Source organism: Vidua chalybeata, chromosome 5 (assembly GCF_026979565.1).
Source record: "Vidua chalybeata isolate OUT-0048 chromosome 5, bVidCha1 merged haplotype, whole genome shotgun sequence".
Classification (NCBI taxonomy): Eukaryota; Metazoa; Chordata; class Aves; order Passeriformes; family Viduidae; genus Vidua; species Vidua chalybeata.
In genome coordinates, this window is record NC_071534.1 from 4,542,781 (window position 1) to 4,568,077 (window position 25,297).

The 25,297-nt window shown below is 43.9% G+C and overlaps 2 protein-coding genes across 4 annotated transcripts in view; one reads left to right on the plus strand and one right to left on the minus strand.

Moving 5' to 3' along the window:
* Positions 1-9,568, minus strand: part of ERC1 (ELKS/RAB6-interacting/CAST family member 1) — a 270,416-nt gene extending 260,848 nt beyond the window's left edge. For both annotated transcript variants that reach the window (XM_053944154.1, XM_053944153.1), the window contains exon 1: positions 9,411-9,568. The gene's annotated coding sequence lies outside the window, so the exon portion shown is untranslated. The remainder of the gene's footprint in view (positions 1-9,410) is intronic.
* Positions 9,569-9,813: 245 nt separating this feature from the next.
* On the plus strand, positions 9,814-23,584 carry RAD52 (RAD52 homolog, DNA repair protein). 2 transcript variants are annotated; one of them, XM_053943756.1, is made up of 14 exons: positions 9,814-9,848; positions 9,890-9,909; positions 12,295-12,414; positions 15,845-15,930; positions 17,245-17,346; positions 17,930-18,023; positions 19,409-19,476; positions 19,703-19,821; positions 19,909-19,984; positions 20,868-21,064; positions 21,270-21,406; positions 22,015-22,095; positions 22,598-22,840; positions 23,029-23,584. In XM_053943756.1, the coding sequence occupies exons 4-14, from the start codon at positions 15,847-15,849 to the stop codon at positions 23,085-23,087; spliced, it is 1,260 nt and encodes a 419-aa protein (XP_053799731.1). In that variant the 5' UTR covers positions 9,814-9,848; positions 9,890-9,909; positions 12,295-12,414; positions 15,845-15,846; the 3' UTR covers positions 23,088-23,584. The 2 variants fall into 2 exon arrangements, with proteins under 2 accessions (XP_053799731.1, XP_053799732.1); XM_053943757.1 differs by lacking the exons at positions 9,814-9,848; positions 9,890-9,909 and adding an exon at positions 10,167-10,235.
* Positions 23,585-25,297: the final 1,713 nt, after the last annotated feature.

Sequence of the window (25,297 nt, forward strand, 5' to 3'; positions counted from 1 at the left end):
TGTAACTTATATCTTTGTTCAGGTTAAGCAAAGATTTTGATTGAAATATACTTCTCATTAACCAGCTGAAATTAATTCCATTAAATAATATTTCAATAGCAGGAACTTCTTAAAACACAGAACAGTTTGACATTATCCTGTTGCTGTTCCTTCTCCCCTCTGCTTTTCCTTTAAATACGGACTCTGGTGGCATATGCAACAGAATTCCTTATTTTTGCAGTGCAATATGATGCTGTAGTACAAATACTGGCAGGAAACTCTTTAGCACAGGGACTCTGGGCTGGGATCAAGTCAATAGCCAAGATCTAGCAGAGAAGCAAAAAATGTAACTAAACTACTGCACTGTAAAAATTATCCCACTATACAGTTCTCACTTTTTTTCCTCCACTGATTTTTTTCCATTGTAAACTATTTCATGTTACTGCTGGGCTCAACTGAAATCCAAATTAGAACACTGAAACATCCCTGATCCCATCAGATGAAACAATACCAGCCAGTGTCCAAAGAGCAGCAACACCTAATATATCCCAACACCTTGCCTTTCACACCAGCTTTCATCTACCTGCCTTTCTGCTCACAAGTCAGGTTTGCCAGATATTAGGAATTAAATTCTCCAAACCAGCATGTTTGTGAGATAATAATTGGGCAAACAGGTTAAAGATTAGGTTTAAAACAGGGATACACTTCCAAAAGAAATTGTAGAAGCAGTGCAAGTGGGTGGAAGTCAGCGACCAAAAAATAATACTGCAAAAAATACTGGAAAAGAGTAGAAAGAAAAAATGTAAAATCCAGGAAGGAAAGATAGAGCATTTTTTACCTTTCAGAATGAGTTAGTATAGGAAAAGATACAACAAGAAATAGTTTCAAAATGTTTAGGTTAATCTTAAACTTTAAATGGCAAACAAGGTCAGGGTAAGCCTGACCATTGACCATTTTGTCAATTTCACACAAGTTCATAGAAGATACAATGGTATGAGGAATTATACAAAGCTTATGGAAATTGATACTGCTTTGTGAACAGTTCTCAAGATGTTCAAGTGCTCATTCTGTTCTTTTTTTTTATATTACAAGAAAAGCTAATAAAAATATTGCTACAGAATATTTTAGAGCACATATATAAAGAAGAACCCGCCAAGGAAAAACAGCCATCAGCATTAATTATCTGCCAAAGCAACACCTACAGATGTATTTTTTTAATACAAGTTACATTTCTTCTATTTCAACTACATATCCTTATGCAAAACAGTACAGAAATATAAACTTTGCAACAAAGTGTACAGTGTTGCACTGAAGTTGCTTCAATAAGCAATTCACTACGCCCCAGATCTAGAAGAAAAACACTTCTTCCAAACAGAAAGGCTATTTCAGACTAACCTCATTTTTTGAGATATCAAAATGCTAAAAATGCTGCTGTGACACCACTTGAAAACTCAAAACAAGTCAGATACGAGTTCTTAGACACTGCATAAAGTACATTCCACCAAGAGCTTGCATTCATTAGGATTCTCCTGAAAATTAATCCAAATCACAGCACTTAATTCACTTGCTAAAAACTCACCACAGTAAATCAGGGCAAACACTCATCAACAGCTTTGGATGAGTTGAAATCGAGCCAAAAGATTAGACTTATGTGTGTTTCAGTTAAAGAACTGCACCCCAAAAGCACTAAGTGTAAAATCTGCTGAAGTACATCAGTGTTGCAGACAGAAGTATCACCTGGTAAAGTCCTTAGCAACACACCAAAGGAGCTCAAAAGGTTTTAGATAATTTCTAAAAAGCTCCTCACCCTCAACATGGAAAATGCCATGAAAAAGTGCCATGGAGTGTTGTGAACTGCCTTCTCCTTGCATTAGCAAACGTTTTGTTAAACTCTGAATACTTTCCAACGAATGAAGTGGCTGCTATCCTTGACAGAAAAGCAGCTCCCAGGCAGCAGACAGGAGCTGGTACCTTTGCAGGTGCTGTGCAGGAACCATCTCCTGGGCAAGCAGGGGAGCTCTCAGCACCTCAGCTGGAAACACCAGTCCTGTGCTCACTCAGCTCTAAGCTTTGATTCACAGGCAGGCACCATCCCCTCTGCTACTCCAGAAACATCAAATAACTCAAGCTAGGAAAGCCAAGGGCTAGAATTAGCTGTTGAGCAGGGTAGTGGGAAGGATTCCCAGAGCTGGCACGGCTGAAACTCAGGGAGAAGGACTCTGCTATTGCTGCCATGCATTACACTGCACTCATTTTTCAGTCAAAAGCAGCAGATTAAGATGAAAAGTTGTCTTTGGAAACAAGCAAACATAACCCTTCAGTATTTTTCTCGAAATGACAATTTTCACCACACCATTGTTAGACCTTAAAATTGTGAATATTCCAATATTAACTAAATACATTTTTCCACACGTGCAGTTAGTTTCAGTATTTCCACTGACACAGATTTGCCACAGTTCAAGATCAAAAAGAAATTACAAAATAAATCTTATCTCTTTTATTTTCCCCCTATTTTTTTTCCTAGTAGCATTTATCACTGATCATATCACTTTGTTGTAGAAGCAGATATTAATACAGTTCACACTAGGAAAAAAAATCTTTCACCATGAAAACAGCAAAGTGAGGGAAGTAAAAAAAAATAAATTTCTTTTCTGCAATACCAATTAATAAAGAAGAAGAAAGAATTCCAGTTTCCCTCCCAGAGCCCAAGCAAAAGTGTATGGAAAATTTCTTTCAGATAGCATCATAACCAGAAAAGTTAGTTTTTCAATATTCTGACACACTAGCATTTTACTGGGAATCTCACAAGTATGGTCTCTTATCTTTCATGGGACCAACATGCAGCACTGTTACTATTTTCCTCTTCTACTGAGACTAAATTTAGTCACAAATAAATCATCCTTTAACTGTACAAGATGGTGATAACCACAAGGAACAATGTCCAACTGTGAATGTATTAAATGTACTAACTCTCTTCCCTTGGCAAATTCTCCTGTAGATTTCAAAAACCTTTGTTTTTTCTGCCAATATAGGAACCCTTACCCAAGATTACAAAAAACAAAAAAGACACTCTCAACATAAAGAGCTTAAAAAAACAAAACAGCTGAAGCAAGTGCTAAACCATTTTTCCTCAAGATAGCTTGCAGAACTTTACAGTTATGAAACAAAATTCTCTTGTTCACATTAACAGAACAAAAACTTCAAAGAGCATCCTGTATGCAAGCCAAATGTTAAAAATCATTTAAAAGTATCACATCAGCCCAAGTAGAAACTTTATATGTATATTTATACATATTTAAATTGGCAGAGCACCTTTGCAGGCACAAAGACCTGACCTGCTTTTGCTAAGTTGAAAATGCTATCTAGTGATTATGGAAAAACTTGTAAGAAGAACTATCAGAAAAAGAACAGGCAAGAATTACACAATATTGCAGAAAAGGGTTTAGAAAAGTTCAGTTATGAACACATTTTCTGTGTAAAAAATTTAAAACAGGTAACATCACATCCTGCTTGAAGTGCTGCCTAAGGAAAAGTCTTCTCAGCTCACAGGTGACTGTCCAAAAACACTCAGAGACAGCCACCATTATCCATGGAAAAGGTTTATAATCTGGCAGCAGACATTTAAATGTACTGCAGTGCAACCTGTAGCAACTAAAACCCACCTGTTTCATTACAACAACTTAGTCCTAGGCAGTGAAAAGCAATGGAGAACCCAGCTTCCCTGAAAACATGCCAGGATCAGGAGCTGGCATGCTAAAAGAACAGTAAAAAGCCACCTGCACAACTTCATGGAGATTTATTTGTAAGGCAGCTGTGGCATGAGAGAGGGCAGGAACAGGAACACAAGTCTTGTCAAAAGGTCTAGTGGTTTCAATAAAAGCTATATTGGGACATAGTAGAAATGTAAGAAATTCTGGAGGGATCACTTGAACATCAAACTTCAGTATAAATAATCCAATAAAATGAGCTGTGTTTAGCAGTGCTGTCATACTCAGCCTGTCTACCTATTCTTTTATGTGAACCAGTGGGTCAGAGGGCAGGTGTTCCTGTCTGCAGCTGACAGAACACAGAAGATTCATTAAGAAAAAGTTCTGTTACCCTCTGGAAGATCTCTCTGTCACATAAACTAATAATGCCTTTCAAGTCTCCCACTACTCCAAGACAAACACTAATAGCACATTAGCTACCTCTAGGTAAGCAAGCAACCAAATACACACAAACATGCTGCAGAAATACAGGGGAAAATCCAGCCTACATTTTTTAAAACAAAAAGTATTTCAGAGTAACTCCTGCAGCCTTCAGCGAGCCCTGTGAATTTCTTTGCTGCAATTCCTGTTCAGGACTGACACCAGCTGACAAACTTCAACATCTATGGGGACAATTCTTTAATAGCATCACTGCCTGATAGTCAGGAATGGGGCAGTGGGATCACAGACCAGGCAGGCAAGTGCACCTCACAGCCCAGGGACCCCTCTAGAGCCTCTCAGCAGCAGACTGGAAGCCAAGCATTCAGCTTCCAGAAGACAGAATGAACTTGCCACACTGATTCCTGCGTGCACAAGGAAAGCTTTGAATGTCAGTTTCGTAATAAAAGCCAAGTCAGCCTTTACAAGAGGCATCTTAATCTGATAAAGGACTGTAGCAGACACATTAGACTTCATTAACAGAGGTAGTAATTGTTCCCATTTACATAATTCACACCCGAATAGTTAATGGCAAGTAAGTATGTCTAGATTACACAGTAGGACAGAGACTGCAGAGTAGATAGAACAGAGGGGAGAGCAGGTAGAAAAGATGGCATTCCAAACAAAGAAAAGCTTACATTGCAATAAAACCCTGCCAGGAATCCAAATAGTGTGTATAATGAGAGAACTGACATGGTTCACAACAACTTAGAGGTGTACTAACCAAGAGAAAAACCAAATTCCTGTTACTTCCTAGCCCACCTCACAGTTACAAAACCTATGGCTGCTACATTAATTTATGTAAAAAGTGTGAAGCCTCTGTCTCTTAGGGCTATTTTACAGGTTTTAGGTTTCCCTAGTTTTGGAAGGTAAGAAGGCTCACTACTTTTCACGTTAAATTAATTACTACTACACACAAAAGGACAGAACCAAGTTTACTTTGGAAACTGCGAGCCAGCCAATGCTGGACACAAGGCATGGAGCCCATGGAATTCAGGGTTGTTTATCAAAATATCCTTGTGGCCTTGACAGCAAGAAAGCAATAATGATGAATGAAATAAAGACAGAAATACGACAAAAAAGTAACTGTTGATATTAGAATTGTCTCTCATTCTTAAAGAGCACATAAATAAATGCTGAAGCACTGCCATCTGTTTATATCCAATCCTTTTTAACAGCTGGGGAGATGGTGGTGCTGGTGCTTGTTTTATCTTTTTTATATTAAGTTCACCTATTTCCACATCTGCCAGGTTCACTGACTGTAACAGAGCCTTTGTTCTGTCTCACCCAACACAAGATGTGAATTGATACATTCTCCCCCATACACACACAGATAAATCTTCCCAGAAAAGCATCTCAGAAATCCCCAAAAATCTTCAGGTGACTTTGACATATTAAAAAAAAAAAATGTTTTGTAAAAGGCAGGTCATCAACCCTGACCTTAACAGTTTTAGGGAAAAAAACAGCATTCATTTGTCAAGGGAGTTTTATTTCTAAACAGGAAGTGGCATTCCTGTTAAACACTTTTTACATCTGGAAGGTTAGCAGAAATGGCACCACAGAACATGGAAACATCTTGATTCCCTGTCCTTTTTAGACACCTTTCTGTTTCCCATTCCTACAAGGTATCCCCATCCAGCAAACACCACCTGCAAGTCAGTAAATGAGAGCCAGAAATATTCATTCATCAGTTTCCTAGTTAATTTCTTTCCCACACGTACACAATTCCTTTCATGGGATCTACTCACTCAGCAAGGAAGACATAACACAGCACATGCTCTGTTCTACTCCACAGCACTTTCTTTGCAAAAGCAGTTTTAACTAACATCAAATTTTGTTTCTTGTAATATCCATAGTTCTGGATAGCAGCATAAAAGGTCTGCTGTCACAGTCCTGTTTCTATCTCCTTTCCCAAACAAACAAGCCCACAAAAAAGGCTTGTTATTATTATAATAAATACATAGATTTCAGTTAAACCTTTATTTACTCTTGTGTAGGGAGTCTGGCTAGGTGCACAAGGATTTCTTTTGTGCAATGACTGGGATGTAATTTTAAGTCTCTAAACTTAAAGCAGATGTGAAGAAAAAAAAATCACCACGTGCCCTTTTTAAAGGCAAAACACAAAAAGCAACAGGTATCAGAACTTCAACATATCACTTGTATCACACGTATCAATTCCTAGGGATAAACTGATTAAATTAACTCTGACTCTTCAAATTATGTAGAAGATTGTAGACCATGGACGTTAATTTTCTGTCACTGTATGATTAAAGAGTTTATAGGCTCATTTTGGAGTATAAAGTCAGTAAATACTATGTGTTTTTATCCATGGCTGTTTCTCTCTTTCCCACAGGTGGTACGCAACCAACAACCCACTTCCTAATAGCAGCAACAAAATGTTAAAAGCACTAAAGATATTTCAGAAGCCCCGAAGCACCTAGAAGCTCTAGTGAACCCATGCAGCCAGCCAGCCGAAAGTCACCATGGGCAACATCACACTGCAAGGCAAAGCATGCTCCAGCTACAGAAATTCCATCATAATCTCACCCTGACAACAACGCTGGGCTAACGATATTGACATAACCCACGTGCTACAAAACACCACTATTTCTAAATCAGCACTGGATTTTCTAGGATCTCCTGCTCTACTAATGCATGCCAGAGTTAAACTCTTGGCTCAAACAGGCAGCAATGGATAGAACCCTCCTCACCTCACTGGCCGTCCTCTTGCAGCAGGGTAAGAACCCACACTCTGGGTTTAGTTCTGGTTTAGTTCTATTATTTAAAAAGCCACGTGAATCCCTTCACACTTACATTTCTGACCAAACCATGCTCAGCTAAAACAAGCCAGACCCTCCAAATATAACAATTCTCCAGTGGCTTAGCCAGGTAAGAGTTGTAACAAAACTCTCACCCTTAGAGAGGTTTGTTCAGGGGAACAGGCTTGAAAAGAGGGAGGGGGTGAGGGGATGAGAGATAACAATGGGAGAGTATCCTGCTTCACAAAGTAAGGAATAGGGGCAAGGAACTCAAGCACTGGTTACAATAGCATGGTGAAATATTTCTATTCATACAGCAGCATACAACTGCTACCAGGAACTGAGAAAGTGGCAGATTCAAAGAAAGAAAGGAAAAAAAAAAAAAAAAGAAGAAAAAAAAAGTAAAAAACCCACTAAATACTAAAGACCCCTCAAAGAAACAGCCGGGGTTTCTCTCATCAGCAAGATTTGCAATTTAGTAAAAGGGAACAGACCACATAAATATCAAACTTGCCTTTTTTGCTAATCAGGCCATTAGCCACATATTACAGATGAAAAGTTACATGAACAGAATCTCAAAAAAGCTCATGACAGGATTGAATAGAATGCTAAAAGTTTTGAAAAACATGATGCTTTAATACAGTCCAGAGAACAGGTTTTCTTTGGTTCAGGCTTCTGCTAACATCCCAACAGTGATTTAATTACAGTTGAATTGGTTTCCTAGAAGTGGTGGAAGAAGTTCAAATTATATCAAAGATTATGATAAACTCACATTTCATTCAGCAGATCCCAACCTTTTTCTAGCTGCAGCCCCTCTTACAGCCTGATGGATTCAGACAATTCCAAATTTCTGGATGATACAGTAGGCATAGACTTGTCTGCTCTGGGAACTGCTGTTCTGTGATAAAGTTCTGAACTGTGCTTCCAGAACTGAACTGCATTCAGTACAGCTGTTAACTAAATAATCACTGCTTTCATTACTGGGAAAAAAATCCCCTATTTTACTACCAACTCTAGTCACAGCAGCATGGGCACGGTGGTGATTTCTCTCTTCTTATTCTATTTGGAATGGCTCTAAGGGTGCTGACTCATAACTGACCCCGAAGTGGGGCACACATCCGAGCTGCTGCACTTTCCAACACGAACTCCAGTGCCGTGTCAGGCTGGAGCTCAGGAGGGGAAGTGTGTGCAGCCACCTACGGCTACAGACGCAATAATCTCAGGGAGCAAAGGAGGGCAGGCAGCTGGTGGAGGTTACTGCTGCAGACATCCCTGCCCAGCTGGCCATTGTTTGAGAATTACAACCCCACAACCAAACCGGACAACTTTCTGTGGTTACAGCCTGTTGGACCTGAGGTAAAACGCTATCCAGCTACAAGCACCCTGCACATTTGAGCGTGGCCCCCCAAAATGTGCTGGGACACACACTGTAAAATGGAAATGTAAAACACACATTGTTCTGCTGAACAATTGTATTTTTATCCATTTGCTTTCCATTCTCTCGGCTTCTATACTGCTTCACACCACCACCGGCACCTCCATAGGTGTTTCTTTACATCTTTGCATCTCCCAGTCTCTCCCATTTCCACCGGGGCTTCCCTTTAAACCATTTCACACCGTATCAGCACAAACCATAACATGAAACTTCCAGAGCGCATGTAACATTCCAGGTTAAATAAATTGTATGCTTCGTAAGGAACCTCCAGAGCACACACTACAAACCAGACAGATGTGGAAGGGCAGCAACTCCTGACACAGGCTTCAGGATGGCAGCAGACCCAGAAACAAAGCACCGTGTCAGCTGACGCTGGTTCGTAGTAGATACAATAAAATACACGAAACTGACCAGGCAGCGCTCACAGAGAAAACATTTAAAAATCCAGCACCGCCACAAGGTCTGGGCAGAAAGACACCGCTCACCATTACCTCGGATGAGGTGACTGAGATAACAAAAGCGTGCGCTTCCCAAGGACAGGCTGAATGAGGAGGGGCGGAAAAACACGGCCGGGGAGGCGAATGGGCAGAGCAGGAATGACCGCCCGTGCGAGGCACGACCAAACCCCGCCCGGGCGCCAGCAGTGCCCGGCAGGACGCGGGCCCGGGGGCGATGTGGCCGCCCCGCCGCGCTCCCCGCGGCCGGACCGGGGCCACCCCGCCCCGGGCGGTGACAGCGTGCGGGGCCCGGCGGGGAGGGAGAGGCCCCGACCCCCCCCCGCCGCCGCCGGCCGCCCCTTCCCTCCGCCCGGCCACAGCCCGCGCACCCCCGGGGCCGAGCCGCCCGCGGGCCCGCACCTACCTGCGCTGCGGCTCCGCGGCCACAGCACCCGCCGCCGCCGCCGGACCCTGGCCGGCCGCCGCAGCCCCTGCCCAGCGCGGCGGCTGCTCCCGCAGCTACCGGCGCCTGCAGGCCCCGCCCCGCCCCGGGCTCCCCCCAGCGGACGGCAAGGCGCGCTAACCCGATCCCCCCGCCCCGAGCGCGGCCCCTCACCTGCCTGTCAGCCGGCGGGGAGGGGACGGGACGGGAGGGGCGGCGCTGGCCGCGCTTGGCTCGGCTCGGCTCAGCTCGGCTCGGCTCCGCTCGGCTCGGCTCGGCTTGGCTCGGCTCGGCTCAGCTCGGCTCGGCTCCGCTCGGCTCGGCTCGGCTTGGCTCGGCTCGGCTCGGCTCGGCTCGGCTTGGCTTGGCTCGGCTCGGCTTGGCTTGGCTTGGCTCGGCTCCCGCCGCTCCCTCCCGCGCCCCCGGCGCGAGACGCGCGCAGGCCCCGCCCCCGGCGCGCGCGCTCGCCGCGCGGGGCTTCCCTCGGCCCGGCCCGCCCCGCCCCCGGCGCGCGTCACCGCCCGCGCGCGTCCCCTGGGAAGTTTGGCCGCTCTCCGGCGCCGTAGCGGCCGCTCCGGGCGGGAACTGCGAACAGGCCGCGGCAGGGCCCCGGTGCGGCGGGCAGGGCTCGTGGAATGACGGGCAGGGCTCAGGTACGGCGGGCAGGGCTCAGGTACGGCGGGCAGGGCCCCGCGGGGTCTAGGAACCCCGAACCCCTGAACCAGAACCGGGATCTCCCCTGCGGGCGGCTGCTGAGCGGCCTCGCCCGGCGGGCCAGCGAGCGGCGCGAGGCCGGTGTTTTCCTGAGGGAGCCTCGGGCAGACAGCAACTGACCCCATCAAGAATCCTTCCAAGCTGGATTTGCTGGGATTTCAGGGCGTAAGGAGCCAACAGCAGCACTGACTTCCTTAGCCCTTACTCCCAGGAGACGCTAAATTGAGATGTTATGGCAAATGGGATAGATCTGTCAGACTACACGAGAATGACACTTACTGACATGTAAACTATCACTGTTTAAATTAGTATCTTCTTGCAATGAATACAGCTTATATTGTAATTATGTTATAGTGTTCCATCATATTATATATTACCTATATTTTATATTTGATTTGTTATTACATTTTTACATTTTATGTATTATATTTAATTGCCATTTATGTTTAAATTCAGACCTCTGGCAGGCTGATACCCACTGCGGTCTCGATAACCTGAACTTGCCTTTCTACTGTGGAAGCAGAGAGTCCATTTTAAATTAATTTCTCTAGACTCATATAGTGCATTTAAGTGCATGCTACAGTATCTGAGGCCTTCTGTCAAGCCTAAGGTATCTCCCCAAAAAGGAGATAATTTATATTATCTTGCTGGCTAAGGAGGCAGAAGGATGGAAATAGATACAGGCTTGCCCACGCCTCAACTATCCTGCCAATTTCAAGTGTAAATTGTTAAATTTCCATTTAACAATAAGCAAGTGTCAACCTGGAGCAAAACAGAGCCTGAGAGCTTTTTCATCCCAGCTTAATTAGTGTGTCGTCTTAATGGGGTCTTGCTGCCAGAAGTGTCATCTGTGCCCGTGGTCCCCGTGGGTTCGTGCTGCAGGGTTTGACAGATCTCCCGCAGCACTCGCAGAGTTCACAGGGGTTCCTTTCCAGGCTGCATTCATTTCCTGCCTGGTAACTGCATTTGGGAAATCTGCAGGCTTTCTGCCCACAACTGGACGGGCTGCTTTGCCTTGCAAAGTCCCCAAGCATTCCCCTTGGGTTAAAAACCCTGCTGTCTCTGCCTTGCAAGGACTGAAGTGACTTGTACATAAATGATGTGGTGATCAATCAGTCTCACAGGCTTTTAGAAAGAAGTACCCACGTAAATAATTGACGATATTTGAGTAATATTCCTGCAGAACAAGCTCTTTTCTTATACTCTGCCTGCATGGATGGTGAAACTCCTTGAAGAGCAGATGGTTCACTTCTGGTTTTGTGACTGTGAGGTGTTACAGCTTCATACCTGGAAAAAAAATTAGTATGACAGAGCTGTTTCTCTTTTCTTTCAGTTCTACCCCTTGGTTATTGTTTATTGTTATGAGGATTTTTTTTTTTTATAATATCAAAAAGATTATTTGTGCAGGAGTACCAGTCAATCCCTTTAATGAAATATTTTTTATACAAGTTGTGAGTAAATGTAATGTGAGAAATTAAACAGGATTTATATTCTTGGAAAGCAAATGTATTTCAAATTTACAGTTGTTTGGAATGACCTGTCTCCTACGATGCTGTTGGTTCATTTTTAACTCATGAAACTTTTTTGGACCCTTTGTAAGGCAAAAATTGCAACGGGCAGTGAAACAGCAAAGAAAATTACGTAGCAAAGGGGTAACTGCACACACACACCACTGCTATGTTTGGAGGCATAACCAGCAAAATTTGAAAAATACGCAGGCTAAAACACAGCAAACACATGCTAAACTAAGCAGTTTGGGCTGGATTTGTAAATATTGGGAAAGCAGGCCCCTCAACAGCTTCCAGCAGTTACATTGATTTTCAGTGAACTTGTGGCAGTTGTGTAAAGGCTGCCTGACAGGAAACAGCACAAGGAGTAAGGAGGTGAGCTTCTCATCCTGTGTTCCAAAAATGTAGGAATTGCCCAGGTAAGCTTTGTTTCAGATGTTAGGTGTATCCAAAAATTCTTAAATAGAAACACACCCCTACAAATGCACTGTTACTCTTCCAAAACTGTATAAAAGTAAGGGAGAAGGAGCTTTACCCTGTGCTTATTAAAATGTTAAAAAAGTGGAATCAGAAATGGTGTTTCCTGTTCAGTGCAGGGAGGATCATGATCCTAGACATGCCAAGAGTAAATCTAGCAGTGCCTGACAAATAAAAGAGTTCAGTTGTGCTTTTGGAGCCACAGAGATTCCAGAGGAATGAGTGGGACTGCAGGGAGGTGTGCTGTAACTGAGCAGGAATTGTCAGAGTGGTGCTTGGATGCCTTGAAAGCAGATATATTTAAACTACTGCAGGGAGCTCAAACATGCTGTCTTACACCTTTTTTCCTCTTGTTACAGAATGTGGCCTGAATGAGTGAGGGGCATGAAAAAGGCACTGTCAGCACCTGAGGCCAGCTGTAGTTGCAGCAGACACTCAGTCTCCTGAGCTGCCCCTGCATTTCCATGTTTAACCTATCAGTGAGTATCTTTTCCTCCCGTTGAAGTTAACAGAGCATTACCTCGCTTTTCTCAAGTCATCAAGGTTGTTTAACTAGTGATACCAGAAATGAAAACCGGGGAGTTCTATTGTGTGCAGCTTATCCACAAGCAACTGCATCATCTCTTTTCCACTCCTTGTAAACCGTGGAGTAGCACAGGCCTGTCTTGATTAGGAACATCTGCCCCATTACACTTGAAAGAGGTACCTCAGATCTTTGCATAACAGGTAAATCAGCTTGTGAAATAGTTAGGGGTTCTCAGAGGAAAGAAAACTCCACAGAAATATAAAGCTTGTAAAGTTTATTGGATGTTTTCTTAGAGTAATACCTTAGGTTAAGTATGTGGCGTTATCTTTAGTGCTTGCTAAATCACACTTGCTGCCTGTGTAACTGTTTGCTCTTGCTGGGCTCAGTGGAATTGCATTTATTGGAAGAATGTTGAAGATTTTTACTCAGCAGACCAAAGCCTCTCAGTGAAGGAAGCTTACCAGATAGAGAGGGCAAGGATGAATGAAAAGCCCTCTGGATGTTCACAGGCTGTGCTGAAGTCCTGTCTTAGCTTGTGGGATGCTGGGATTAATTCCTTGGAACAGCCCTGTTGTAGCTGAGCATTGCCCAAGCTGTGGTGCTTGAACAATGCATGGCATGCAAGCTATTCTGAAGTGATGCAAAACTGCCTGCTTCCACCTCACAGGTGAGGAGAGCTGGGAATTGGCACTCCTACCACAGGATTAGAGCACAGAGCACAGTTCAAAAACCTAGTGTGTCAAGGCAGAGTGGAACTGATAGGAAAAGACATGATTTAGGAGCACAATAAAGTTGTGGGGGGTAATGGACAGTGGGATAGAAAGGTGTGTGAGGAAGTTAGAAAATCAGAAGTTATGTCCACACAATCATGACAGGTGAAGGTGTTGCAGCTGAAGCCCCACAGTGGTAGATATACTTGAACAGATTAAGTTTAGGATTAAGTTCAGGATTATCAGTTCTGGAAGACTGGTTTATTTCCTGCACAGGAATTTGTGTACACACACATTTTTCTCAGCAGTGCTCAATTTCAACACCATGCAAATATACCTACTTGTACAGTGCTGTTTAAAATTAGTATTTCATATCCAATTTCTCAAACCAGAGATTTTTTTTTCTGATTATGTACCTAATGTGTTCAAATTTTGAAAGACAGCATCAAAATAGGTAGTAGTCAAAGCTGTTAAGTTTCTTTACCTGTTCTAGTGTGGAGCACAGTGCAGCACCTCTAGTCTTTTGTGGACTCCTTCTCAGTGACAAGAAAACTTCCTGAGAACATTACCAGCTAAACTCAAAAGAATTCCCTGTAAATAATAAACAATGGTTCCATTGCCACAGAGATTGTAAATTATAATCCTTAGGCACCTTTAAACTGATAAACTGCTTGTATCATCCTGCATATTAACTGAACTTTAATTTTTAGTCTTTCTGGTTTAAAAATAGGGCATATTTTAACACTGATTAATGAGTCAGGCAGCCTCCTACCACAGCCCTGGTCTCAGAGGGTGTCTGAGGCTCTTGGGCACTCCAGTGAATAGTTTATGATCTACTTCAGCATTAATGTTTCATGTGAGTTAAAATGTTGTGGGGAGAGGGCAGGGTAGTGAGGAAACAATATTCCAATGAGGAATGGAAGCACCTTGCCTTTCCTGCCTCTGGCACCAAGATAGATTTATAGCTCCATGTGCAGAATTAACTTCTCACTCTTCCCAGCTCCTAATCTAATATTTTTTTATATCGAAATTCTGTCACTCTGAAATGCTCAGACAATTGCTTTGAGACACAGGGCTTCTCTGTGCTGCCCCTCCCCAACTGCAAACCTCCCACATTGCTCTGATGGAGGGTTTGGTTTAAACAAGGCTCACGGCTGAAGCTGCTCCTGCAGGTAAAGCCTGAAACTTGTGTCTCCTTCACTCAAACTAGATTCACACCTAATTTGAATACAAACCACTGACAGCTAAATTTAGACTGATAATGGTGCACCATATAAAACCATATAAAAGCTCGAAGGACTTTAACTAAAACCGGTATTAAGCAATTTTGCATCAAAATGCCACCCACCTGCTTTGCATAAATTGGTCATAGTGTTTGTAGGCAAGTGACATTTCGGTCATTGTTTCTTCCCAAGGGCTCAGAGTGATTAAGATCTGATTGAGGCAGCTTGGGGGTGTGAGTGGAGGCAACGATATTGTTCAAATTTCAGTTCCCTTGGCCACACACCCTATTTATGTGTCTCTAATTGTCTCCCTCCCCACGCAGTGAACTCTTTGCTGAGCAGAGGAAATAGCCTGCTTAAATCACAAGTGTTTCTCCTAGTAATGTTGCTTTCTATTTGCTCTTTTCCAAAGCCAAAAGTATTTAAACATTGCTGCTAACTTCTGATGGAAATGCATTCAGGTGTATGAACACTGTACAATTATACAAGTTTGGAACCAGAGAGGAATAATTCTAGCCAACCAAAATTAAGGAGAATTTTAGCTACACTTGGCATAATTGCCAGTGCTCACATTTCCCAAGGAAACAACCAGTATCCTTCTTCTGAAAATTATTTGCCAAGTCCTCAATGAGCTTTGGATTTCTTGTTCAGAGACTGGAAAAACAACTTATTTTAAAAAGTGCCACACCTGGAATGCATTAACAAAGCCAAGTACTAGCCAGGTGCTGACTGACTGGCAAATCATGCTATCTGCTGAGGATTTTAGGCTTTCTCAAACTGTTTTGACATCTCCAGCTCTCTTGTATGTCTGATTTTGTCTTGTATTTGTATTGCCTACAAAAGTGAGTGCTGGGCTATCAGTTGTGCTCAGCATTAGTGCAAATACAATAAAAGATTATCCCTGTGGGTTATTTGGGGGTGCTGCTACAGCCCCTGGCACAGCTGGGTCCACAATCTCCCCAGTCCCATTGCTCCTGAGCAGGGGGAAGTGGCCGTGCAGTGCTGGGAAGTGTTGGATACTGGCTTAGAAAAGGGTGCCATCTACTGAATTATTGGTACCACTTCTTACAGTTCTGACAGCTTCTGTGGTTCTCATCTCTGCATGGTTGGTTTATGTGGCACCATAAAACACCAGGCAGAGTGATTACAGCCATCTAAAATAAAACTGACAAGTCAGGGTATAGCTGAATAAAGTTGTCCCTACTTTGTATCAAAGTATTAATGGATATTGAAGGTGGTCCAGGAAGACAGTGCTGAAGAATCTGAAAGAGGGAATTCTTTTTCCTTCTCTGGCATGGTACAGTGCCTTCACATTTACCTAAAATGAAAAAAAAAAAACAAACCACATAATTTTTTACCAGTGTGATATTTAGAATAAGCTTTTTGCCATGTCTTCATATGGACTGTCAGTTCTGTTCTCTTCAGTCATTATATTTTCTCTCATCTCTAGGGATGCCTGAGAGCCAGGGGAAGGACGGTGAGAGCTACAGCAGCAGCAGCTCCAACACTGGGGACTCAGTGGCTTCCTTCGGACAGGTCAGTTCCTTTTGCCCAACAGGGAAATGCAAGTTGCATGCTCACACTCCTGGAAGTCTGCTCTGCATGTTTATTTCCTTTTAAACTTGGGTACAGTAAGGCTGGAATCATGCTACACCCTACTGTACTTCACATTTTTTCTCTGCAATAGTCTTGGCATGCCTTGAGTTATAATAAATTGCTCTGGATTCTTCTCAAAAGGTTTTTACATCTTGTTCCTTAAAAGTGGGTCTAATTTTATTCTCTCTTATTCCCAGATGGCCTGAGTCATGCTTACACATATTCTCAGTACAGGTTCAGAAAAGCCAACTACTTTGAGCTATTAAAAAATAATATTGAAATGTTGTAAAATAATTTGAAAAAAAGAAAACTATATCTGGACTGAGCAGAGCTTTTGGTGGTGAATTCTCTTCTCCATGATAGGCATTTTTACACAGTTCCTGAATGTGGCACAAGCTTGTATTTTCCCTTTTTCCTTATTCTTTTTGGTTACAGGCTTGCATTCTAGAGACAGAAAAAGATAACATTTTTACTGTTAAGTTTAAATAGAACTAAATTCAAATTAGAGTGGTTTGTCAGGAGTTGGAATTTATATGGCACAAAGACACACTATAAGATTCTGTGTTCTGCTGAATTGTTAGGGCAGCCAGTACATGCATACACAATATTTATGATTTTAAGTGGTGAAACCTCTGTTCTGTCCCACTTCAGGCCATAACAACTCAAGCTTTTTATTTCCCAAATCCTTAAGCATACACTTAGGCTTCGCCACATTTTGTATATTGGATTTCTACTAAGACAAACCTAAACAACACTTTAGGCTTCCCGTGATGCTGGTATTCTCCAGTGATACCAGTGATGTTGGAGTTATCCAAAGAAATTGGATAACTCAAGAAATTCCTATTCTGACTGCTTTCCTGAGCTGCTGTCCTCCCTGCCCTGGTGACACGTGGCAGTGGCGTATGGTTAATCTTCAGTTTTGTTGGAGTCTTTAAATACAATTTTCTTGTTGATCACAGAGATACTATGTTTTGGTTTTGAGCAGTAATATAGAAATGTATATGTGTGTTTGTGGTTAGGATTATAAATGAAAAATAATTGCTGCAGCTCAGTAACAAATGCCTGTATCTATCAAGAGTAAGTTGAAAAAAGAACGGTCTAATGCACGTACGTACCCTGAGGTGTTTCCTTGCCTGTGCATCAAAAACTGGATCATGCACATGTTGGAAGGACTGGGATAAAGCAGTGCTGTTAGGAGAAGAGGGGAAGCTAAAACAGGAAGGGTGAGATGTGTGCTGTCTTGTTTTTGCCCAGTATCAATACACAGCCAGCGAGTATCAGACTATTCAGCATGCTCTGCGTCAGAGGCTGGGCCCAGACTACATCAGCAGCCGGCAGGCAGGAGGAGGGCAAAAGGTAGGAACAAACATCATGTTCCAACTCAATTTTCCCCAGGAAAACCAGGGCTTAAGTTGTTACAATATTCCTTTTTTTTTTTTAAGTTAATTTTCCTCTAGTAGTTTAATATGCAGATATGAATGCAAAGTGAGCATGGCATAAGTTCTGGCCTTTACTGAGCCACAGATTTTCCTTTCACACTTAAAAAGAGACTTAATTTCTCAGTGTTTCATCCTTTGCAAAGGAATATTTATCTACTTGTGCAACACTGAGATGTTCTCCCTATTTTTCCCCAGAATTGGATTATATGAAACATTATATAACGGTGGCTGCATTTACCATCTTTAGTGCCCACTGTGCCTTCTGTTGATTAAGTCATATTTGATGTTATATTAATCCCCACCACATTTGCTGGAAGAGAGTGCACCTGAAGCTGCACCATCAGTCTTTTATTCACATTATCTGAACCTTGAACTTAGCTGGGCTGCCTCAGTGTAAGATGGTATGTGTAATCTCTGTTTATTTTTAACAGTGTGCAGAGGTGTGTGCACAAGGCTATGTATTTATATATATGTTTATGTGTATGTGCTCTTCTTTTCAGGTGTGTTACATTGAGGGTCACAAGGTCATCAGTCTGGCCAATGAAATGTTTGGCTTCAATGGCTGGGCTCACTCAGTCACTCAGCAGAATGTTGGTAAGGGTCTCTTGGGGGCAAAGAAGTCTTTGGTCCTTCTTGTTTCCTTGTGAAGGAAAATTTTCTCAGATAAGGGCCAGGGTTTCCATCACAGAACATGATTGGAAGGGACCCGCAGGGATCACCAAGTCCAGCTCCTGGCCCTGCTCAGGACATTCCCACAGTCACTCCGTGTGCCCCAGAGCCTTGTCCAAACGCTCCTTGAGCTCTGGCAGGCCGGTGCTGTGCCCACTGCCCTGGGGAGCTGCTCCAGTGCCCAACCACCCTCTGGGGAAAAACCTTTTCCTGATACCCAACCTAAACCTGCCCTGGCACAGCTCCAGGCCATTCCCTCGGGTCCTGTCACTGTCACCACAGAGAGGAGATCAGTGCCTGACCCCCTCTTCCCCTCACAAGTAAGTGTAACTGCAGTGAGATCTCCCCTCAGCCTCCTCCAGGCTGAACAGACCAAGTGCCCTCAGCTGCTACAACTTCATCACTTCAAAGCACTGGGGCAGAGGCATGAGCAACTTCCAGGTGTCTTAACAGTTAGTAAAAATGAGAGAAATTGAATAATAATGGAGCTTCTGTTTTCATTTTAGATCTGTCATTGTCATTATTCTGAGTGTGTTTATGATTATTCTTGAGCTGTTCTAATCAAGTCTCTGATCTCTCTGGGTACACTCAGTCAAGAGTAATTACAATTAAACTATCTAACACTCAGCAGTCCTAAGCCAACTTTCATACTTACCTGTAATTTTTAGAATATCAACTAACCAGTTGATATTCTTAGTTAATATTACCCTAATCTTTAGGGACCCACGTTTTTGTGCAGATTTCTCTTCTAGCTAATACCCAGTACTGAGGTTTTTACAACAGAAAACTTTGGGAAAAATTTTCAACTATAACATGTTCAGGTGATCTTAAAGCTTCAGCCTCTTCCATGCTGATAGCTGAAATAGTACCTGCCAGAGGAGTGTTGTCCTTGTTTGCAGATCTGCTGTGCTTATGCTGAAGACTGGTTGTTGAAGTAGGTCAAAGCAGCAGCTTAAATTACCTTCTTCCTTCTCCCCCACCTTCAGAAATCTTTTCTTAACTCAGGCTGGTAGATTCTAGAAATAGAACAACTTACTTCATTGCTTTCTATCTATTCTGCACCACGGTTTTCTTTCCCGTTTTTCAGTCAAGAAAGGACTGACATCCTTCAAATGTCTACCTTTCTCAGATAATGCCTTAACTAGTCATTCCTTAGAAATTCAGGTTTTCTGTCCGTGATAAAACCTTGTGCAAATTATTTGCGACCTGCAGACTTCTACTAGATCATAAGAAAGAAATTACTTTCATAGACAACAGTTGCTTTTCCAGTATTGTTTTTATACAGTAACACTTAAAATATCTCCTTCCAGACTTTGTTGACCTCAACAATGGCAGGTTCTACGTGGGTGTCTGTGCTTTTGTGAAAGTTCAGCTCAAGGTAAATGGTTTTTTTTTGTTGGCTCTGCCTGTAGCTGAGCAATTGCCTGAAGCTGTGAATGAAAGTCCTTGCATGGGTCAGAGCACAGTCCTCGGGTACTGCCCTGCATTAGGGAACCTGCTGGTGTCCTAAACATTGACCTTGCTGTGGAAGAGCAAGTAACCAGGTTTGGGAGAGCACAGCACCTGCATGCAAAAATCCTCTTATATTTGAAATTGTACTGCAGGATGGGTCATACCATGAAGATGTGGGATATGGAGTCAGTGAAGGCCTGAAGTCTAAAGCCCTATCCTTAGAAAAGGCAAGAAAGGAGGCAGTAACAGATGGACTGAAGAGAGCACTCAAGTAAGTGAAGGAGCAGCACTTGTACATTTTCAGAAGTTCTGTGGGAACAAAGGGTTTTCAGTCACAGTGAGCCCTCTTGTTTCTCAGGTGCTTTGGCAACGCTCTTGGGAACTGCATCCTGGACAAGGACTACCTGCGGGCCGTGAACAAGCTTCCCCGGCAGGTGCAGTACAGGGGCTGTCAGAGCCCCCACTGCCCCTGCAGCCACAGAGCTTATCAGTGCTGCTATCAGTGCATCTCGTTCCTGAGGGCTCCTGAGACCAGCAGCCTTCCTAACAGACAGCTCACACACACAAAGCACGGTGTTCCTGAAGTGGCACCTCAGGAACCACCATGGATCCTGCCTGCTCCTGCTGGGCACCAGCTGGGGGCAGGAGGCTTCTAGGCAGTGACCTGCCTTGTGGAAGGAGGGAAAAGGAAGCCTTCTGCAACTGCTGATCCATGGACTTTGATAGCAAAGCTGCCTTCAATCACAGTAGGAATTGCCAAACTCTGCCAGAGGCCTAGAGCTGCAAGGCAGTCCTGTCAAACACTGTAGGAGCAGATCCAAAGTGACGCCTCACAAGGTAAAGATGGCCCAGGTCTCTGGTTTGCCGTGGTCATCATCTATTAGAGGCACTGCCACAAACTTGTAAGATGACAGAGCTAAAACATCCCATCTTTAATAAACAGGAATGGTGTACCTTCCTCAGAATTCAGTAAAGGTTGGCCTTGCTCTACAGCACAAGCAGGAAAATGGACTGGTAAAACAAACTCACTCAGCAACAGCCTTGTGGGGCTGTGAGAAGCTGTAAAATCCTGTTCTCATTTGCAGAGCTGTGTGGGGAGACCTCACCATCTGCCCTGCAGCACTGAACAATTAAACCAACACAAAGTCACAGGAATTCAATGATTAACTGACTGAATTACTGGGTACTGAAAGAGCATTTCACATTTCTGACTTACTGTTCAGCTTAGAGCAAACAAAATAGATTTTTAACCAGCGCTTATTTCATTACGTTGATGACAGAAATTTCTGAACCTTTTCTTTTTTCCTCCTTGACCAGGTACCCCCTGAGTTAGACTTGGTCAAAGCTAAAATTCAGGACTATGAGCCTGAAATAGAGAAAGCAAGATACAGCAGCTATGTGGAAAGGCAGAATGCAGCAGGGAGACAGCACTGTGAGGTGACACCTGGCTGTAAGCCTGGCCAGACAGAGGCTGCTGTTGTGACAGCAGATCAGAAACAGCCCAACGCTCCCAGGTGAGACTGCTGTTATAAATGTATTTTTTAAGCTGTATTAGAAGTTACTGGGCCTTCTAAAACATGTAGACAGCTCAATTCCAAAGATACCATAAAGCACTAGTTCACTGGATTTTCTTTACTGTTATTTCTTAATGAATTTTTTCTTCACAAAATGTAATTGCTGAGGTCTTGTTTAACTTTGTGTTTCTGGGTGGGAGAACAGAAGCACTGACTCCTTGGCCATGGAGTGTGATGCCACTTACCAGAGGAAACTGCGCCAGAAGCGGCTGCAGCAGCAGTTCCGGGAGCAGATGGAGAAAAAGCAGCAGGTCCCAGGAGTTACTCCCAGCAGCAAACAGGGTGAGAAGTGGCAACCAAACCTGGCACTTTCCATGAGAACTGCTGGCAGCCACAGGCTACCCCACAGTTCAGGAGCCTGGCCAGCCTCACGTGCTGTTGTGCTGTGCCATCGACACACCTTTGAGGCTAAAGGCAGGAGCATTATCATATATTCCCCCTCTGTGTTCCAAAAGTGTCAGGAACGTCAGCTCTGAACCTGCATCATTAAATCTGCAACTTTCCAGCCACCCTAAATCAGCTGTTGCCAGCACCATTAACCTGCTGCATGCAAGCTGAGGCTGCAGCACTTGGCTGTGGTAGCTGCAAGCAAACAGATACTGCCCAAGCTACTGATACATTGCCCTTGGCTCATGGGGAAGCCTGGGGCCATGTGGCAGCAGGAACATGGCAATGGACAGGCTAAGACCCACACTGAAGTAGCACAGTTCCTCGTCAGATGTCCTCAGGTACAGAATGTTACTTCCCACGTTCTGCTTCCAAGCCTTAGCTGGCTCTAGGACAAAAGAGGGTACCTGGTGGTAGTGCTGGCTTCGTGCTCTGCTAAGAAGGAGTCAAAAGGTGTATCTGTATTTCTGGTATTGATCTCTTCCTGTGTTGCCTCCTTGCAGCAAAATCCAACGTTCCTGTGAAGCAAGGCACTCTGGCAGAAGTGCAACAGGAGCTGGCGATAGAAGAGGAGTTCTTTGCAGGTCAGCCAAAGAGTGATGAGTAATAAAGTGTTAAATCATTGGCATTTAAACCAGGTTAATTCAGAATACAGTGTAAGGGTAAAAGCTCTGAAGAATTGGAGTAGCAGAAGTGTGAGTGTGATTCTGACCTTAACAATGCACACTTCGCCTGAGTGGCAGGAAGATGATGTTCATCTCTGGGGGGGTTGCACTTAGGCTCTTCAGTAGAGTTGTACACCTGTTTGATAAATCCTTTTCCTGAGGTGATACTGCACAATACAGAACCTGGGGGGGGATTAGGGGTGTGTCTTTTCTCAATAAAACCATGGATATTTTGGTACACATTGTGGTGCCTACACTTTGCTTAAGGGCACAAGGGGCAGGACCCTGCTGCACACTGACATAAGAGATGCTTTACAGTTTACATTTTATAGTGGTCACTGCTTGTAGGAGAAGAATGTGCTGGTCTTGTCATTCCTGTAGTACAGTACTGTGTCAAGGATCCCCTTCTCGTTCCTTCCAGATGATCCTGAACTTTGGGACATTTCCTTGGAGAGCACTGACCTAAAGGTAACAGGTGCCAAAATATCAGAGCCCTCACCAGCTGCTCACCAGGCACCTGAGACACCCCGTGGCCATCAGCAGACGAGCACTTGCTGCAGGACACCCCACAGGGGGAACCAGCACAGAGCTGCTGCCAGGCTGGCACAGCTGCAGCCCCCTGCTGCAGCCCCCAGCACCAGCTGTGCCCACCAGCACACCCCAGGTACGTGCTGCGAGATTGGGAAAGTCCGGTGGGAGAAACATTCCTTTCTTTTGGACCTGGCTGCAGAAGCTGGGACTTGGAAAACTGCTTTTTTCCATCCTGCTGTCCTATCAAGGAAGAGTTAGAAAAAGAATTGAGGAACATACTTAGAAAAAATGTCCATTTCTCACTTTCTCCCTGTGTGCCAGGGTGCAGCCCCCTCAGGAGAAGTCAGAGCTTGAAGAAAAGGAGGCTGGAACCTACGTGAGGCACCCGAATGGATCTGTGCCTCTGTCATGGATTACATCACAAGGCTGCAGCTGGCTTTCCAAATTGTGTCACATGGACTGTGCTACATTATAATGAAGCAACAGAGAAGAACTTCATGTACTCTTAGGTTATTATGTATTTCAGATGCCTTTTTCTATAACCATGCCATTATTTGTGCTTCTGCAGCACAAGACTTGTGGCCATATTACAAGTGGATATTACCTGTAAATTGCCTTAAGCAGTAACAGAATGGATTGTTAAAAATGAGATGCAGTTCACAGCTTGTCTCTCCCAGCACAGAGACGAGAGGTTTTCAGTAGAACGGGGAGCAGGAGGGTTGTGGCCAGGGGACAGAAGTTACAAGCTACAGCTGCACACCCAGCCAGGCCTGCTCCACTCCTCTGGAACACGAATGGGAGCTGAACTGCTGTTTTTAAATAATACAGAAATTACCCCTTTCAATACAGAAATAAACATTAATTTAAAAAACAAACCCCGCTGGGAGCTGTTCGTGCCTCTCTGCCCTGCCAGCACTTCCACCTCGTGCCCTGCTGAACGGCCTCGAAGGAGGCACCGTGTTCTAAAGAGAAAGGGGCAGCGCTGCACCTGCACAGCCTCCTTTGCTTTAGGATGGGCAAACAGACACAGGGGTTCACAGGTTACAGCAAAGCCAAAAGCTGGCTGGAATCAGGTCAGAATCCATCCATCCAATTAGCAGGCCAAAGGAAGAATTTGTAAGCAGTATTGGAAGAACACTCCCTTACCCATTCCGAGCAGCTCCGTGCAGGAAAGGGAGGAATCCTGCAAGGCTGGCCTGTTCTGTTCCCGTGCTGGCAGCACTGCTCCTGTGGCAGGACTGGTGTCACTGTCCCCAGGTGTCCACGGGGGGAGCCTGGTACTGCAGTGCTGGAGGCAAGGAGAATGATGCCACATGACTGGAAGTTAGAGCTGAACTAGGAAAATTTACACAAGCTCTGGGATTAGTCCAACCCTGAAATCAATTTCAGGCTTCAAACAGGACCTACTCCCACGGTTTGCCTCACTGCTCTAACTGTAAAGACATTTGAAATATTCAGCATTTATTCCCCTTCCTCCTACTCTGCCTTCACCACTCAATCAGTCCATTTCCCTTAAAAGATCCTTTACTCTCCTCTTACCTCCTGAACAGGACAAAGGACAGGAATTGACTTCGGTGTGGAAAGACAGGACAAGCCGTAATTAACAGTTCTAGATTACATCTAGAAAACAGTTGCACATTTCACCGTACTTGTTTCTGGCCAATTCAGTGCTGCCTTCAGAACAGCTCAGGGAAGAAGCACATTCCACATGTTTGAGTCATGCCCTCGCTGTTGAAACCATATACCTGCTAGGAAGGGAGCACACAGACATTCCAAATTACTGAATTCAAAGCTGTTCCAAACTTTTACAATGAAAAAATTTCAAAAGTCTGTAACAAAAATGGAACGGCCTCAGCTTCCCTTGGCTCTGGAAACAGTGCAAATACAGCTATGCCTCCTCTGACAAAGTCACTGCAATGAGTCTCTTGGGATTGGTCCCTTTGAAAAGGGCAGGAAAACTTATACTGGGAGCTTTTTTTTTCCCTTCGAGTCTTGCGCAGCATGACTCATAACAGAAGCTGTTCTTAAAATGGAAAGAAATGCAGCAGCAATTAGTGTTTAGAAATACCAAATTCCTCCTTGTGAGAAACGACGCTCACCTTTAAAATTTCAAACATTTACTAAACCTTAACAAAAATACAACAAAGGACTCAATAAGGAAAAATTACAGCACCAGAGGAGCCACGTGCTCCTCTACAAAATGGATGCTCTGCCTTTTACACCCTCAGCCCCTCCCAAAGTTTTGTCAGCCAGCTCCTTCTCTGCCTTCCACTGGTGGAGATCACTTTCTCACATCTTGACTGGAGCTCAGGTATTGTTATGCCACACCTCCTAGTAATAAGCCAGGCCTCCCCAAATGCCCTGACTACCGAGGCTGTTACAAGGGGAAGGGGAAAGGGGACTATGGGAGGATATATTACCATAACATCACTCTACATCTTAACATACACATAACATCTACCTCTTAATTGTGAGAGCCAACCATCACATTACTCATCTCTAACAAACCCCACTGTTCCTTTTCCGTAAGCCATTTGGCTCAAACAATTAACTCATTTTCAATTCCAATAATCTACTCCTACTTCTCAAA